General features: G+C 35.9%; 2 protein-coding genes across 4 annotated transcripts in view; both read left to right on the plus strand.

Annotated features, from left to right (window-relative positions):
- Window positions 1–8,429, plus strand: part of LOC105107691 (DNA topoisomerase, type IA, core) — a 14,991-nt gene extending 6,562 nt beyond the window's left edge. For both annotated transcript variants that reach the window (XM_011001712.1, XM_011001713.1), the window contains 7 exons: window positions 815–894; window positions 1,822–2,100; window positions 4,428–4,596; window positions 5,332–5,460; window positions 5,597–5,809; window positions 6,345–6,524; window positions 7,616–8,429. In XM_011001712.1, the coding sequence (XP_011000014.1) occupies window positions 815–894; window positions 1,822–2,100; window positions 4,428–4,596; window positions 5,332–5,460; window positions 5,597–5,809; window positions 6,345–6,524; window positions 7,616–8,254 (1,689 nt within the window). In that variant the 3' untranslated portion in view covers window positions 8,255–8,429. The remainder of the gene's footprint in view (window positions 1–814; window positions 895–1,821; window positions 2,101–4,427; window positions 4,597–5,331; window positions 5,461–5,596; window positions 5,810–6,344; window positions 6,525–7,615) is intronic.
- Window positions 8,430–8,994: 565 nt separating this feature from the next.
- The window catches only part of PDS3 (phytoene desaturase 3), a 9,825-nt gene continuing 1,801 nt past the window's right edge, over window positions 8,995–17,018 (plus strand). Inside the window, exons 1-11 of one of the 2 annotated variants that reach the window (XM_011001715.1) lie at window positions 8,995–9,350; window positions 9,535–9,784; window positions 9,871–10,003; window positions 10,223–10,311; window positions 10,704–10,761; window positions 11,125–11,280; window positions 11,823–11,971; window positions 12,849–12,968; window positions 15,192–15,405; window positions 15,496–15,598; window positions 16,244–16,291. In XM_011001715.1, the coding sequence (XP_011000017.1) occupies window positions 9,581–9,784; window positions 9,871–10,003; window positions 10,223–10,311; window positions 10,704–10,761; window positions 11,125–11,280; window positions 11,823–11,971; window positions 12,849–12,968; window positions 15,192–15,405; window positions 15,496–15,598; window positions 16,244–16,291 (1,274 nt within the window). In that variant the 5' untranslated portion in view covers window positions 8,995–9,350; window positions 9,535–9,580. The remainder of the gene's footprint in view (window positions 9,351–9,534; window positions 9,785–9,870; window positions 10,004–10,222; window positions 10,312–10,703; window positions 10,762–11,124; window positions 11,281–11,822; window positions 11,972–12,848; window positions 12,969–15,191; window positions 15,406–15,495; window positions 15,599–16,243; window positions 16,292–17,018) is intronic. The other variant, XM_011001714.1, reaches the window with a different exon arrangement.

The following is a 17,018-nucleotide window of genomic DNA, read 5'->3' on the forward strand; positions in this document are numbered from 1 at the left end:
GGTTTCGGTTCGGTTCAGTTCGGTTTTTCGGTTTTTTGGTTATAAAACCGAACCGAACCGAACCGAACCGGCTGGTTTTTTCAAAATTTTAATCGGTTTAATCGGTTTTTTTTTTTCCGGTTTTCTCGGTTTAATCGGTTTTTCGGTTTTTTTGAACACCCCTGCTTAAAAGCATCTGGTTTATTCATATTTGATGGTACTGGAGAAGTTGTTATGTTCCAAAGTAAGTAAAGTGGGAGAGAGTTTTTGACTCAATGCACACCTTCATTAAACTACTTGCATGCGTTGAATGCAAGTTATATTTTAAGATCCATGCAAGTAACAACAATACTTCTATAGTATACTTATCATATTTTTGGTAGTTATGGATGTAACCCTTTGACATTATTATGCCCATGAAAGATAATGCTGGCAACTGCTAATTCTGAACTATGATATGGTTATTTTGATGGGTAACTAAAATTTTAACGCCAAAAGGTTGGAGGAAATCTTTTATGATACAGTGTCAGCTATTTGCTTAGTGTCAATTACAAGTATGTGGCCAATGTAAATTAAAAAATCAGTCTCTGGTTCTGTTCCCATTAATGTCCAACTTGGTAGGAAAATCTAGAGTATCCTACTCTAGCATTTTTACATGAAATGGCTGCTCTCAAGACTCATATCTCTTTGTGGTTGTATGGCCAGAACTCTCACCATTATAATAAGCAGTGTTCCCTATTGCCTAGTGTCATTTACTCCATGTGATCTTAGAGTTAACTCTGCAAGTTCTTTGTATAGATTGAACATGTGCTTAAGACATTAATGTGCTTTTCAGATTGCTTCAAGTGCATTAGGCTTTGGACCTCAAGTGACCATGCAGCTGGCTGAACGTCTATATACGCAGGGATTTATCAGGTTTTCCTATGTTTCTTGTCCCAATGTAATTACTTTGTTCTTTGGTTAGATGCACTTGTTTTGGCTAGCAAATATAAGTTCTCTACTTATTTTCATAGTCTTGTTGTATCATTAGCCAATCTTAGCTGAATACTATTGTTAGAGTTTGATTTATTGAGATATGAAGTATCTGAGCTTCGTGACAAAAATTTTCTTTTCGATTCATTGTGCTGGAACTGGATAAGAAAAATCGTATATTGCACTAATAATATAACCTACAGGTGTACATGGTAGATTCTAAAGCTGAAAACTATGACGACCAAACATGTTGTTTCCAAAGGTTTGGGTGTCCAAAAGTATATGCTAATGCTAATTTAAATCTTTGTTTGTTCGGGTGAGTGACCCGCCTAGAGAAGTCTGGGCAGAAGGGCAATGCTAAATAAATTCTATATGCCTTTTTCTTAACATAAATAATATCTCATGAAAAAAATTATGAGATTAAACAATAAATAGGGGAGTTAATGTGGAGTTATTCATTTTGCAACCGATTTGTTAGTTTATATTCTCAGAGCCTAAGGCCCTGTGATTCAGTAATATGGACCTATCTTTTTAAGCACTTCTTTGTCTAAGAATTATACATCTATAGCCCCTATCCCTGTTTGGCATATAATTCGTGTAGTTTGTACTGTTTGTGCATAGAACAACTGTTATTTTACAATTATGCACGGGTCATAGTTGAATTTACTGTCCATCTTCCCAAATCAGCTATCTTCTTGAATCGAATAATATATAATATTCACAATTGCCTATATGAATTGAAGATTGACAATAGATACATAAATATATACATGTTGGTAGATACTCTAATTATTCAAATAATTGGTTTAATTACTTTTCCTTGTGTTTATCGAATTCAATACCCCTTATAATTTTATGCTGCTCTTTTAGTTATCCACGTACAGAGAGCACTGCCTACCCTTCCTCATTTGATTTTAAAGGCACACTTAGTGCACTAGCAAACAATCCAATGTGGGGCGATTATGTCCAGGGACTGCTTTCTGGTGGTTATCATAAGCCTCAATCTGGAAAAGATGCAGGTGACCATCCTCCTATAACTCCAATGCGGTCAGCAAATGAGGATATGCTTGAAAGAGATGCTTGGAGACTATATCAGTATGTCTGCCAACATTTTCTGGGGACTGTATCTCCAGACTGCAAGTATACAAGGTAAAAGTCTCGAAGTTTTATCCTTGTATTTATGGTCTATTCTTTATTGTCTTACCCTTGGCTTTCATCTTTGCACCGCAGTCAGTCATGAACCTATATGACACCTGGTCTTCTAGTATTCTGTCATTTGATTTGCTGCTACATGTTTGCATACCATTTCTCTTGCATTCCATGTCCTTTCACTTCAAAGCTCTTCCCTGATATTATGCTGTTCAAAGCTTTCATTTTAGATCGCCTTTTCACCTTGCTCACAATGGATGTTTGAAGTCAACTGATAACCATGTCATTCTCATAATTGTTAGCATTTTCGGGTTTGATGAGAGAATGATATTGAAAGCATGCTTTGCCTTAAAACCAAATGTTTATGAGTGGAGAAATGGCAGCTTCTCATCTGTGCTATTGTCAAGACTGGTCTTAATGGATGGATGGGGGATGACCTCTCTGCAACTCAACTTGTTAAGGAATTCACAGAAACTATGTTCTTTCATAGTGAGGTGGAAAGAAAAAAGAAGCCATATTCATTTGGTATCAGAAGCAATTGTTTTCAATATATGTGCCATTGCTAGGAATGGCCCCTGGTTGGAGGGCGATGAGTGATGCCTGCTTTGCATTCAACTAGTCAAGAATTCTAACAAACAAACTTGTCTTGGTCTGGCTCAAAGCTTGTTTTGAATCAGCTTGAAAATCGAAGTATCTAAGTTTGAGCAACACTTTTTAGAACAATGAGGCTAGGCCTAGCCATTGTGCTCGACTCAATAGCTTGCTAGCTGGTCTTTTTGCTAACTCTTATAACAGGTTATGAATGCTATGGCACTTACAAACTCTTGTTACTGCTCACATCTATGGTGCATATTATTTCTCTGACCAAACTCTAAGCCTAAAGTTATTATTTTCTCTTAAAACCTCCAAGCTCTTACATTTGAAACAGTTGATGCCATCACAATAAAGCCAGCTAGAGAATCCTTAGAGTGAAGGTTCGTCTTCTATCATTGTGGTGGACTTTCTACCAGAGCAAGCATGGGATGGATAGGATTTGACTATAGCATGCTATATACCAATTGCATTCTTGGCATATCTTAGCTGGAGTATGCCATGCTAATACAAAGTTGCATAGCATGACTAACAGAGCAAATGATAGTCAAGTTGCATGGCCTGCTGTGTGTATTGGGTGTCGGTGAACTAGAGAGGAAATCTTAACTTATTTTGTGGTTTAACAGTGCTTCTGCTTCTTTTCGTAACAATCTAGAAGTCATACACAGAAGATTTTCACAATAAAATAAAGCAAAACAAGAGGGTTGCCTCTTTCTATACAAATGGCCACCATTGTGAGCCATCCTAAGGGCCAGTGATTTATGCCATGTGTGATGTAATTTTAAAAAGCTTATTTGATCTGAATTGTGTAAAGTTTGGCATATGTGGCTTTGTTGTATTTTTTTTTGCTTGGTGAGTGTGTGAGTTCTACTCAATAGTTTGGCATATAGGATAGGAACTCATGTGATAGGCGTGTTGGAAATCTGGATCCCAGCTGAAGTATTTTTATGTTTTTTACATGCTTAGTCCAAACATCCTAGTCATCTGCTTGGCTTGATCCTTTAGCATCATTAAGGCCAAACTTATTTGCTTTATCTGCTATGAATGGAGTGAGACTAATGTTGATATCAAATGTTGAATATGAACCATGTCATTCCATGCTTTCTTGGAGTTTGGAGACCATTACTTTGAATGTACATATTGGGGATTGACTATCCTGTATTGTGATTATGTAAGTAGGTTAGAATGTTGAGTGCAATATAATTTGTGTTATATAAGCTAGAAATCAGAAGGAAAAGTGTCATTTTATCTTGGGTTTTTAGTCAAGTATTGTTGGAACCATGCTTCATGCAAACCCAAGTGATCTTTAATTTGAACTAAGAAAACTGTTTAAAGCCAAACTTGACATCTCAATGTACAGAAACTTATGACTGCATTTATGTGTTGCTACCATATCAATAGGCTGCTATTCTTGTTATTGAATGTGTCTCTTACAAAATATTAATTTGATTGAATTGTTGTCAGTGGTACTTGGGTGGTCAATCAAGTCACAGTGTTTATGAATGCTATCATTGATTTAGTTTTTTTCTCCCTGTCACAGTTTTATTTTGCGAGAACACAGTACTTATTATCACTCAATGATGCATGGATGGCTATTCTTCTTGTATTCATTTTCAGTGCATTTGTGATAGTTTTCTGATTTTTCTTTCTTCTTGACAGATATCTTACTCTCTTTCTTCTCCCTGTACTGTTTCTCATCTAATTGTATGTTCATAGACAAATGATGTTCATTTCAGGACAAAGGTAGAGTTCTCAATTGGTGGAGAGTTCTTCCATTGTATAGGTCTGCATGTTATAGTTAAAGGATTTACATCAATTATGCCATGGTTGGCAGTAAGTGAGAAAAATCTTCCTCAGTTTGCAAAAGGAGATAAAATTGAAGTTTCTAAAGTTGAGCTATTTGAGGTATTCTTGGAACTATCATGCTTGCAATTTCTTCTGTTTAGTGCCTGAATTTTATTAGACACTGTCCCATCCAACTGGGAGTCAATTTTCCTCTCTCGGTTTTTTTTTTTTTTTTTTTTTTTTTTTTTTTTTTTTTTTTTTTTTTTTAAAGGAGGGAAATATATCTTATTTAGGGGATTCTCTTTGAGCCTTTGATGGTTTTGGGATATGAAAAGATGATAAGATGTTGTGGAAATGTGCATGTGCTATGACTTGGTGCATTTGGAACAAGTGCAATTCTATGATTTTCCAAACAAACTTGTCCTTCCGACTTCTTTTGTATAAATTTGTGTTTTTAGCATCATTATGGTGCCTCAGCTGTGAGACTATCTAGTAGATTTTCCCTACTAGATGATACAAAGGGATTGGAGAACACTGTTGATCTAGTTTTGCCTTTTTTGTCTTCGTTCTTTTGTTTATTCTGTGGGACGATGCCTTATCTTCTGCCTGCACATTCTTCACCTAATGTTAATAATTTTTTTTTTGTTCAAAAAGAAATATTAAACTTGGTATGGGAACAGTATTTCTGGCTTAAGGTGGATCAATGCTTTTTGACTAGGTTTGTATCTGTTCCATGCCTCTTTAGGACAGGATTGTGCTATTTATAAAATGCAACAAAGTGACAACTGCAAAACCAATATTACTTTAAATGTTTCAGTATTATGGCGGTGCTTTATGAGTTCATAAAATATGTAGGGGCAAACTGTTCCTCCAGATTATCTCAGTGAAAGTGAGCTGATTTCTCTGATGGAGAAGAATGGAATAGGTACAGATGCATCAATATCTGTACATATTAACAACATCTGTGAGCGCAACTATGTTCAGGTACATTATTATTTATCCCTGTTTAAAAAGGTGGATTTTCTTTTTTTACAAGCTCTAAAAGAAACATAAATTCTTCTTCCTTACTATTTTGTCTTGTTTTCCCCAATTCTGATATTCCATTCTGTTCAAATTGCAGGTACAAGCTGGTAGAAAGTTGGTTCCAACAGCTTTGGGTATCACACTAATAAGAGGCTATCAATGTATTGATCCGGATCTCTGTTTACCAGATATTCGTGGTTTTATTGAGCAGCAGATTACCCTTGTTGCCAAGGGCGAGGCTGATCATTCTTGTGTTGTTCAGCATGTGCTAGAACAATTCAGGCGGAAGTACAGTTACTTTGTTAAGCAGGTCAGGATTTGATTCATTCTTTTCCTTCCCTTTTTCATCTTTAATTCATAGCTGAAAGCATTGCTTGATGCAAAGTGGAGTTAGGCTTTTGTCCTCTCTGCTCTCTCTCATGTCAACTTTTGTGGTAACCTTAATAAATTAATATATCATTTTTGTCGGTTGTAGAATGATAATAGTAGAAATGCTATTTTAGGTAATGTGAGGTAGAATGAATCGCCATCATATCACATTAGTGTGTTATCCATGGAGCAAGTGATGCCAGAGTTACATGGATTTTCCCGTCATATTTAATTGGATGGGGAAGTCTTCTTGATTTATTTGACTTTTTTTGGCGACCATTGTGCCAATCATTTTGACAGGATTTTTTTTTTAAATATTCAGTAATCTATATATGAATGAAGATAAATGGTGCATTGCATTTGTCTACTTTGGCTGTACATCGCTTTTAATCTGCTACAGTAGTCAGTGTTGTTGAACTTTGATTGTGATGATTACTTTTCTTCCTTACTAGTTTGCTTGCTTTCTATTTGATCAGATTGACAACATGGATGCATTGTTTGAAGCACAGTTCTCCCCACTTGCTGACTCAGGACGTGCTTTTAGCAAATGTGGTAAATGCCTGAGGTACATGAAGTACATTTCTAGCCAGCCATCACGTTTATATTGTGGTACATGTGAGGAAGTTTATTATCTTCCTCAAAAGGGAACAATCAAGGTAATTAACTTCACTAGAAAAAATTATCAATGCTCTTGATTTTATACGAAAATGCATGAATGAAATATAGAAAGAACTTTACAGTATGTTTCAGGTTTTGAAACTGAGGAAGCTGTGCTGTAGTTTCATATTATCATCCAGTAGCTTCTTTCTGTCTTTTGGCTAGGATAAAATTGCCTGATACTCTACAGTTTCATGTTTTCTTCATGGACATGATGCTTGTCTCAACATTCTGCTACTACGTTGAGCACAAATGAGCATTTTTGTGCCACCTTCACTATGCAATTTAGTTTTTCTTCTGTTTTCTCCTGTTTGTTTGATAAGAATCTCTTGAATGAAGCAGGCATTTCCCGAAATGAATTACAAATTGAGGAGTGTATCTAGAGGAATTATAGATTGACCAGTTAGCATCAATTTGTTTTGGGTATCTTGTACTGAATAAAAGGCTAAAGTGCCAAAGTGAAGAATTTAATTTGACTGTCTTCATATAGACATGATATAATGTTTGTAACTTGCTAATGTAGAAGAATAAAAGAGAGAGAAGATAAACTATTCATCCTGAGGAATTCACTACAAAACAATCATGGTGGACTTCCACCTCTCAAAGTTAAAACTGAAATTGTCAATTCATGGACAACTCCAAATTTGTAATCCGTACGGTCATGTATTCCCCCCCTCTTCGGATTCCCTAAGGGTCTGTATCAATTGGCAGGTGTTACTAGTTGAATTACCATAGCATATCCAAATCACAATGATGTGGAACTCGTTGGTGAAAATGCTCACCATACAGTGGGATTATTAGATTTTGTGACTAGGTATCTCTTGATCATCAGATTTGAAACTCCATAGCATTATTCTCTTAGATCTTTTGTCAAATCAGTTTTAGCTAAACCATCATTTTAACTAAATAATGTTTTGTTGACGGGAACACAAAGATTTGAACCAGTGGTAATTATGACAGAGTTTGTGGTTCTGGCCACTCAAAGCCTGAGGTGTTTGCTTTTACGTGCAGTAAGGATGACATTACTGTCATCCTGTGTCTAAAATCACTGTTTTGTTCCCTAATAACTAGCTGATTTTTTTTTTGGCAGCTGTACAAGGAACTAACATGTCCTTTGGACAACTTTGAGCTGTTGATCTTTGCCATGGCTGGTCCAGAAGGCAAGTCATTCCCACTTTGTCCTCTCTGCTACAATAATCCTCCTTTTGAAGGAATAGATGCTCTCTTTGGTGCTTCTAAGACCGGTAGTTCTGGGATGTTGGGGAAGGGGGCAGGCATGCCATGCTTCCTCTGTCCACATCCTACATGTCGACATTCTTTGATAGCTCAAGGGGTTTGTGCTTGCCCCGAATGCAATGGGACACTTGTTTTGGATCCTACAAGTGCTCCCAAGTGGAGACTTTACTGCAATATGTGCAATTGCCTTGTCTTGCTCCCTCATGGTGCTCACCGGATTTCCACTACCCGAGAACGATGTCCTGAATGTGACTCAACAATCATAGAAGTGGATTTCAACAGGAATACAACGCCCTTGGAGGATGGAGCGACCCTGCATGTTGGTTGTATTCTTTGTGATGATCTCCTCCATTCTCTCGTCGAGGTGAAGCATGGAAAGTCGTTCTTCAAGCGAGCTGGTAAGTGGGCAAGGGCAAGGGGAAGAGGTGCTTACAGAGGAAGGGGACGGGGTTTTGGAAAAATGGACCCTAAGATGAGCTTTCGGGATTTCTAAACGAGCTTTTCTGGATAATTATGTTGCTCTTCTACATAAACAGGGAATCCGGGGTTTGCTACGTTATGTTGTTGTGCGAGCATAAAGCCGTGAACTTGTGGCGTTTGGAACCTTGACGAGAATGAGAGTACTAAATATTTTTATTTACTGCTGTTTTCATATCTTTTCAAGTTCAGTTTACTGTCGCTGTTTCTTCAGTTGGCCGTGACGATGCCGTGGTACTGATGGTGCTACTGGGCGGAGCTGAAGGTGAATCCACCTAAAACTCTTGTCTAAAGAAACATGTCGGGGAAATTAAAGTGTCAGCACCCCCTAAAAAATAAAATATTTTTCTCTATTGAACTCAAATTAATAAAAATATATTTCCGGTTAAAAAAAAAAGACTTCCCCTTTCAATTTAATTTAAACAACCCTAGGATGAATGCAGGTTGGTTATAAAAAAACACAAATTGACCGAGAGGAGATTCCCATCCACTCCCGACATCCAAACGCGGCCTTATGTTTGTTTGTGAGAAACAAGAGAAAGCAGGGATAAGATGAGTGGTGTTGGACGCTTGTGTCCTAATTATCCCCGGTCATCCGTAACAGAATATTCCTAACGGTGACCAAACAAATCCTCATTTCCTAAACCTGACAGAAGCCTTTATTTACTTCTATTACTTGCTAATTTATTTATCATACATTATTATTATTATTAAATTCTACCAAACAAATCCTATACTATTATCCTCAATTTTGTAAATAGAAGGAGATAAAATCCCATTTTTCTACAAAATAAACAGGTCGTTTTCTATATCTGAGCAAAGAGATGTGGAAGTTTTCTCATTCCCCCCACCCCACCCAGAGAGCAAAAGTCACTGCCAAACAAAGACTCGGCTATATCTTGTAATAGACAAGAGTCGCCCAAACTACATGACCTGTATTTTCGCACCCCTGCTGCTGTCTGTCTAGTTTCTTCTCCGATTCTCCCTCCCCCTCTCTCTCACGCACTTTTTTCTTGCCTGAACCAATTTTCCATTTAAAGGGGTTAGTACAATTGCCTCTTCTCTTTTATTCTCTCTCCCTGCCTTCTTAATTATACTTGGAGCAAAACTTGGTATGCATAAACTTCCTTGCTTCAATCTTGAGTTCCAAGTTGCATGAAAAATTGAATCTTGAGCTTCTTCCATCAAGAAAGAGAAGAGAAGGAATAGACTTTGATTATGCGTTTCGTTTCTTGGCTTTATTACTGTTTATGTTCTGCAATCTTATTTCATTTTCTTCTTCTTTTTTGTTTGCAGGGCTGTTGTTACAGTTGTTATAGCTCTTGAATTTGGTTTTGGAGAGATGAGTGCATTGAACTTGAGCTGGTATAGTAAATCATTAGACTCTCAAGTTGCCTTGAGATGTGGCTCTTATCCTTCTTGTTCTCACCAAACTAATGCACTAGCTTTTAGAGGCAGTGAATCAATGGGCCATTCTTTGAAATTCGCATTTGGAAATTCTTCTGCTAAAACAAGACTAAGGAATCATATCCGCCCTCCTTTGCGGGTGCGTAGTTCTCTACACTATAGGGTATTATTTAGTTGCCAATCAATACGTGAAAATTTGTGGTGCTCTTTTGTCTTACGCTATAGGTTGTCTGTGTGGACTATCCAAGACCGGACCTTGATAACACGATGAATTTCTTAGAAGCTGCCTTGTTATCTTCATCCTTTCATTCTTCTCCGCGTCCAGCTAAACCATTAAAGGTTGTCATTGCTGGTGCAGGTGATGAAATCTTATCCTTTTTTTGTATGGGAAAAAACTGTGTTTTGATTATTTAGATTGATTTCTATCTATCTGTCAATTTTTTTTGTTGAAATACTGTCCTCGTGTTTAATTAATAATTTTGAAGCTTGTACTTTCACAAGATTTTTGCATGTACTCTTGAGAGATTGTGCTATTACTTATTTGTGTGTGTGACTAAAACTTTTCCTTATTTTTCAGGTTTGGCGGGTTTATCGACTGCAAAATATTTGGCAGATGCAGGCCATAAGCCTATATTGCTTGAAGCAAGAGATGTTTTAGGTGGAAAGGTTTTTACACTGCTCTATTTTTACCCACTTCTCAAGTTGACAACATACTCGCGCTTTTTACCCACTTCTCAAGTTGACAACATACTTGCGTTTGCTTCAATTCATTTGTTATTTCTCTTAGGTTGTTTTTTGTCCAATCATCATTGTCACTACAATATAATTTATAACTTCTTATTGTGCTTGATGATGTAAATGTTAATAATCTGAAGGGACATTGCGTTCTTAAATTTGTCTAAATGGTGTACAATAAATCTTAATAATGAAGGAGGTTACTTTTTTCCCCACTCTTTCCTTGGGATGAAACGATGCAAGGATCTCATACTCTGCTTTGTTCATTATATCTATCCTTTTTGTTATTTTTATCAATTGATATTTGGCCTGTTTTCTGATAGGTGGCTGCATGGAAGGATGATGATGGAGACTGGTACGAGACAGGCTTGCATATATTCTGTAAGTTCTCATTACTAGTAAAAGGAAATTGGGGATGGAATTTTAAGCTTGCTTTTTTTCTTCTCTCTCGCTTCATATGCCTGTTCATTAGGTAAGATAGGTTCGAATTCCTTTGTGAATTCTGCTACGTTTTCACTTTATAACGCCTTTTCAAATTCATCCTTACTTTATTTGCTCTTTAATGTGTTTTTGTGGATAGTACTAAACATATCCCTGCTTTATGGTTTTCCTGTTCCCATTCTGGCTATTGTAATCTAGCTGTTGATTTTTATGCTTCATGAAGTTGTTTCTTTCTTTTTTAGGTGTTTACCTTTGGTGATTTTATCGTTGATCTTATTGAATCTTTGTTTTGTTTCTTGCAAGTTGGGGCGTATCCAAATGTGCAAAATCTTTTTGGTGAACTTGGTATCAATGATAGGTTGCAATGGAAGGAGCATTCTATGATATTTGCAATGCCAAATAAGCCAGGAGAATTCAGTCGATTTGATTTTCCTGAATTTCTCCCTGCACCATTAAATGGTAAGCAACTTGTACAAATAAAGAATTAAGGACATTTGTTTGATATTATCCCTTCAAATATTGAGTTTACTGTTTTAGTGGCAAAAGGTAAGACGGAGCAAGTATGTACTGTCAATACTTCAATCAGTAAAGCCTTTATGATGTGATATGGACTTCTTAGCAGATGGTTGGTGTCATCCAGCCTAAAAAAAACCACCATGTTCTCATGACCAAAAATGAATAGGTAGAAAGATGTGAGATTTGGTTAAAATTAAGTACATCTACAGGGAGGTGGAGGCGGCTCTCTGAACTAATTCATAAGCCAATGCATTTTATGCTTGTTTTCTGTGCTGTAAAACCATTCCACTTGTTACCTGGTAGGGGTCAGTGAAACATAGTCCTTGGGTTTGTTGCATGTGACCATATTGAGTCACCATACTTCACATCAAAAGGATGTTTATTCTTATAAAATTCATATTTAGTTGAATTTCCTCAACAGTGCACCACATCTTTCTATTTTCCCCTCCAGATTTACCTTATATTTGCTGGAAATGCATTGGCAGGGATATTGGCCATTTTAAAGAACAATGAAATGCTGACTTGGCCAGAAAAAGTGAAGTTTGCAATTGGGCTACTGCCAGCAATAGTTGGTGGACAGGCTTATGTTGAGGCTCAAGATGGTTTAAGTGTTCAAGAGTGGATGAGAAAACAGGTATACTTTAGCATGCCAATGCCAATATCAATAATGTAGATGCGTAAGCAGGTCATGCTCACAGGAAGTCCCTAGCTTATTTGTTACAAACTTAACCATTTCCTCAGTTGGAACAATGCTAGGAGATGTAACTTATTTAGATAGACCAGAAGCAGCCTTGCACATATAGTGTAATACCGGAACTTCAAACCAAAGTATTCATCATGTTTCTTTCCAGAACATACACAAATTGAATTTCATGCTAACATTTATGTTCTTGAAATCGTGAGCATTAATTAGACCTGGCATGTAAATGCTATTTTTATTATGAAATCATTTGGTAGGATTTTCTGTGGCTCTTGGATACAGATGGATACAGATTCGTGCTTAGAGGTACAATATGTGTGTGAATCTTACCACTGACGTGTATCTTCCTCAGTGAAATCTTGAATTGGAAAATATCAGTGTTGGAAGATGAGGCTTATGTGATATGGTTGTTATGTTTTCAGTATCCTAAGATGAAGGGTTCATATCAGAGAACCTTCAGCTTCCTTCCTCTCTACCCTCCTTTTAAGAAAAAGAATTTAAGTGAAGATTTCATTCTTTAAAGTACATAGCTTACTATCTTAAAGGTCCTAAGTATATTTCACATGGGAATTCCTCATAGAGAATTGCATAACTTTGTAAAGAAGGATATCATGTTTTGCTTATTGATTCATTCTCAGGGCGTGTTTTTCTAATTAACCTGATCAACTAACAGGTCATTTGATAATTTTAGTTTTTGAATCAAGCTTTGGTTTGTTTAATAGAGTTCTCATTAACTTATTCAGTCTATTTGAAATTGGAATATAACCTGACATACACAAATGACCTCCTGCTTTATCTTTCTGTATTTTAGGGTGTACCTGATAGAGTGACTACTGAGGTGTTTATTGCCATGTCAAAGGCTCTAAACTTTATTAACCCAGATGAGCTTTCAATGCAATGCATTTTGATAGCCTTGAACAGATTTCTTCAGGTATGCTAGCTGCTTCCTACCATTTCTCTTGGATGTTGTATGAAAAATTTCAGTACTCCATGTATAGGATAGGAAATGGGAACTCAGCATTGGTCTTTGGTGAGATTTGTTATTTCAAGTACAGTATGGTTGGAATTTAGAGCAAGTTTTTGCTTATTTTATGCATGTAAATCATAGTGCCTTAGGAAATCCACATATTTGTATATAGGAACATCAGGTTATACCTGCCATGATTCCCAGCAATAAAAAATTTCTACAGGGATATCGAAGTTCATTCCCCCCCTTCGGTTCTCGAGTCAATTTAGTTTTTCAGACTATTTTTGTGAAGTTCATTCCCCCCCTTTTGGTTCTCTTGAGTCAATTTAGTTTTTCAGACTATTTTTGTATCTGAATGAACAGAAATCACTTCTGTCCTTTTATTATTGTTCTTCTCATTTGTGGACAAGGGTTATCATAGAAACCATAAACTTTGGGATGTGATGATCTTAAGTGAACTCACCAATGTCCTATAACTAAGCAATGAGTTCATTATCTCCCATTTCTAATTTTTCTCAGGTTGCTTTGAATTAAAAATTGAATTTCTCTTGATTTCTATCACAACCCTAAAAGCAGGCGGCACATGACTAGCATGAGGGTCTAGGCTAGCTTGATTCGTGCAACCCTTGAAACACATATGCAATTAAACATAAAACTTAAGTAAATAGGACTAACATATCAGATATAACATAAAGCTTAGTAAACAGGAATAAAATATCATATATATGTTCAAAACACACTAAAGTTTCCTATACATGACACATTTCATACAAAAGCCCTAAACTAATTGTAATTGTGGAACTTTAGTACCAAGTTTACGTAGCCAAACCCAAACATTGTACAATCAAATCGGATGGCATGAAAAAAAAAAAACCCCACAATAAGAGGAACTCAACACACTGACTCCTAGTCATATGAAACTTGACTTGCCAACAACTTTACACCTGAAAAAGACAAAATAATAAAGGGGTGAGTTTTCCACAATCCAGTGAGCAAATAATACAAAATATACAAGAGTGAGGACAATCATAATGCAAACATCTAACTCATTTAATAAGTTATCATGTACATGCTTAACATAACTTATAATACTTAACCAAAATCATATAGCTTATACTTGCTTTCTCTCGTAGTACCACATATCAAAAAACCATATGAAAGAAAGGAGAAAGAAGTTACTTGCCCATGTCACATGTCCCAGTAAAAGAACCTTTTTTCGGGTAGGTATTATATATACATGTCCATGTGTTTTGCCAACACACAGGACAAGCTAAGGCATACAAACTTTTCTATGTGCACAAAAGCTAACATTTCCCTGTTAGTGATAGGTGTCCTAATAATATGTAGCTCTGTAAAATCTGTTCTTATCATATGAAAATTAGTAATCAAATCCATTAATCAGAACCTTATTTTGTTAGATATTCACAAATCGAATCATAATCCATACTTCATTAATTATGATAACTAATCACATGCAAATACACATATACTAACTAAAGGAACTCTTTTTATGCTGCACGTACATGATTTAATTTAAAAGAAAAATGATTTTAAAATTTGAAGACTTAAGGTGCATGTCCTCAGAACCTAAGCTCTATATACATATAAGATTTAATTTTCAAATTTACTTAATTATATTCTTAATACTTGAACAAAATCAAAATGAAAAATAACTTTCAAAATTCCATGTCAAGATATTGTCAACTAACACCTAAATGCATATTCTGCATTATTTAAAAATCAAAATTCCATGTCAAGATATTTTTAACCAACACCTAAATGCATATTCTGCATTATTTACTCGCTATATAAAGTCAGAAAAAAGATTAAACTCGAACAACATATAACAATCACATTGGTACCGATGAAGGAGCTCCAAAGCACCTAACTCAAAATAGAATAAAATTCTGTAATTTTAATTTACCTTTTTTTTTACCTTAATTTCTATTTCCTTTATATTTCAAAGGTAGAAGTATACTCTGTAAGTTTGAAGAGCGTGCTAAACTTGTAAATAATTCAAACTTAGTGAAGTGAGAATTTTCCTTGCAATTTCTTTTTGTGACCTACAAATGATGTATTTGGGTTCATGAATAGGTCTATACATGATTGAACATGCATGCCCTGTATTTTTTATAAGCTATCAGAAAACATTTTTTCTAATAATAGAATTTTGTCAATCCTCAACAGGAGAAACATGGTTCAAAGATGGCTTTCTTGGATGGTAATCCCCCAGAGAGGCTCTGCATGCCAATTGTTGATCATATTCAGTCACGTGGTGGTGAAGTCAAGCTTAATTCTCGGATAAAGAAAATTGAACTAAATGATGATGGAACAGTGAAGAGCTTTTTACTAAATACTGGGGATGTGATTGAAGGGGATGTTTATGTGTTTGCCACTCCAGGTATACTTGACCTTTCCCATTACAATATATAGATAGTATAATTTTTAATTCCTGTTCTCTAATATTGATAACGTATGTTGCTCCAACCAGTTGATACCTTGAAGCTTCTTTTGCCTGAGAACTGGAAAGAGATTCCTTACTTCAAGAAACTGGAGAAATTAGTTGGAGTTCCTGTTATTAATGTTCACATATGGTTAGTGATAGATTCCATTTTCATGAATAAGCAAAACTATGACAGTACTCTGGCAGTGTTCTTACTAGTTACTACAATCATGTTATATCAGTAGCTTTCTTTGTTCAGCTTTCTGGTTTTGACTGCCTGCGGTTTGCTGCAAGTGGTAGAACCTCTTTGCATTATGTGAGAAGGTGCTTGGTTTGAGTCACGATTCTTCATATTTTCTGTTTCCCATTGGTGGAAGTTTAGCCCCACAACTTTAATGACTGGTCAATTTAGTCCCCTTTCTTAACTGGTAACAACTAATAACCAACTCCCATAGTTGTACAAAAAAAAAAAGAAAAATCTTGGTTTGGCAATGTTGAGAGATGGAAGGAATAACTTTATGAAGGAAGTTTATCGCATTTGTTAGAATGACCTTGTTATGTGTTGCTAATGCACCATGGGAACATTCTTACGAACTGTATAATTGAGTTCATCAATCATGTTTCCTCAATTTCACAACTCTTTATTCTGAAAAAAAAAAATCATTACAATTTTAACTTCTGTATCATGGTACTCATTAGTCTTTACACTGAAGTCAATACCTATGTTTATGCATCTCTGTTGTTAAAAAATTCAAACTTTAGCTTGATGTTTCTTCAACAATTATTTTTATTGCAGGTTTGACAGGAAACTGAAGAATACAAACGATCACCTACTTTTCAGCAGGTTCTGAACCTCTATTTTGCATCAATTGATTTGCTTAAAACATATATATATATGTTTATTGTCAAAGAACCACTCAACCCAAAAGCTTATATTTTAGGCAGGGTCCCAAGAATGATTTCATATTGTATGCTCTTACACCCCTCTCATGCAAGTTTTCCAGACTTGAAACTTGAGCAGGCCCACCACTCTTTAAAGGGTTAAGAATCACTCAACTGAAAAAAAATCTGAAGCTCTTAAGTAAGGCCCCATGAATGGTTTTACTTCATATTTTTTTTTATTGCATACAAGGCATGTACACACACCCACACCGAAGCACATGTATGGTTAATGCTTCTCTTATGCTCATTAGTGACTTAGAAGCTAGGAATTCCATGAGTGATTAAGTTATTGGACCATTGATTTGAATTTCTCTAAATGATGTAAAATGAATCAAATTTTGGAGAAGCTTTCCCCCACGTAATAATTTATAGCCAGAAATTTAGAATTAATAGTACCACCAATGATGTTGAAATTGGAGTTAGCAGATCTGTTGCCCTTTCAAAAGTTTTTTGTTTCATAGAATGTTGTCGGGGTTCCTAGAATTGCTCTTTCAAGTAAGAGTCCAATTTGAAACATGTATGATTGACCCCAGAAGGGTTTACTGAGAGTTTTGGTCAAATTTGCTACTGGATTTTTGGAGCTTGGACTTGATATTCTTCCACTGCCAATTTTGTTTGCCCTGGCGTCG

This window comes from Populus euphratica, unplaced genomic scaffold (genome assembly GCF_000495115.2).
Source record: "Populus euphratica unplaced genomic scaffold, PopEup_1.0 scaffold170.1, whole genome shotgun sequence".
Classification (NCBI taxonomy): domain Eukaryota; kingdom Viridiplantae; phylum Streptophyta; class Magnoliopsida; order Malpighiales; family Salicaceae; genus Populus; species Populus euphratica.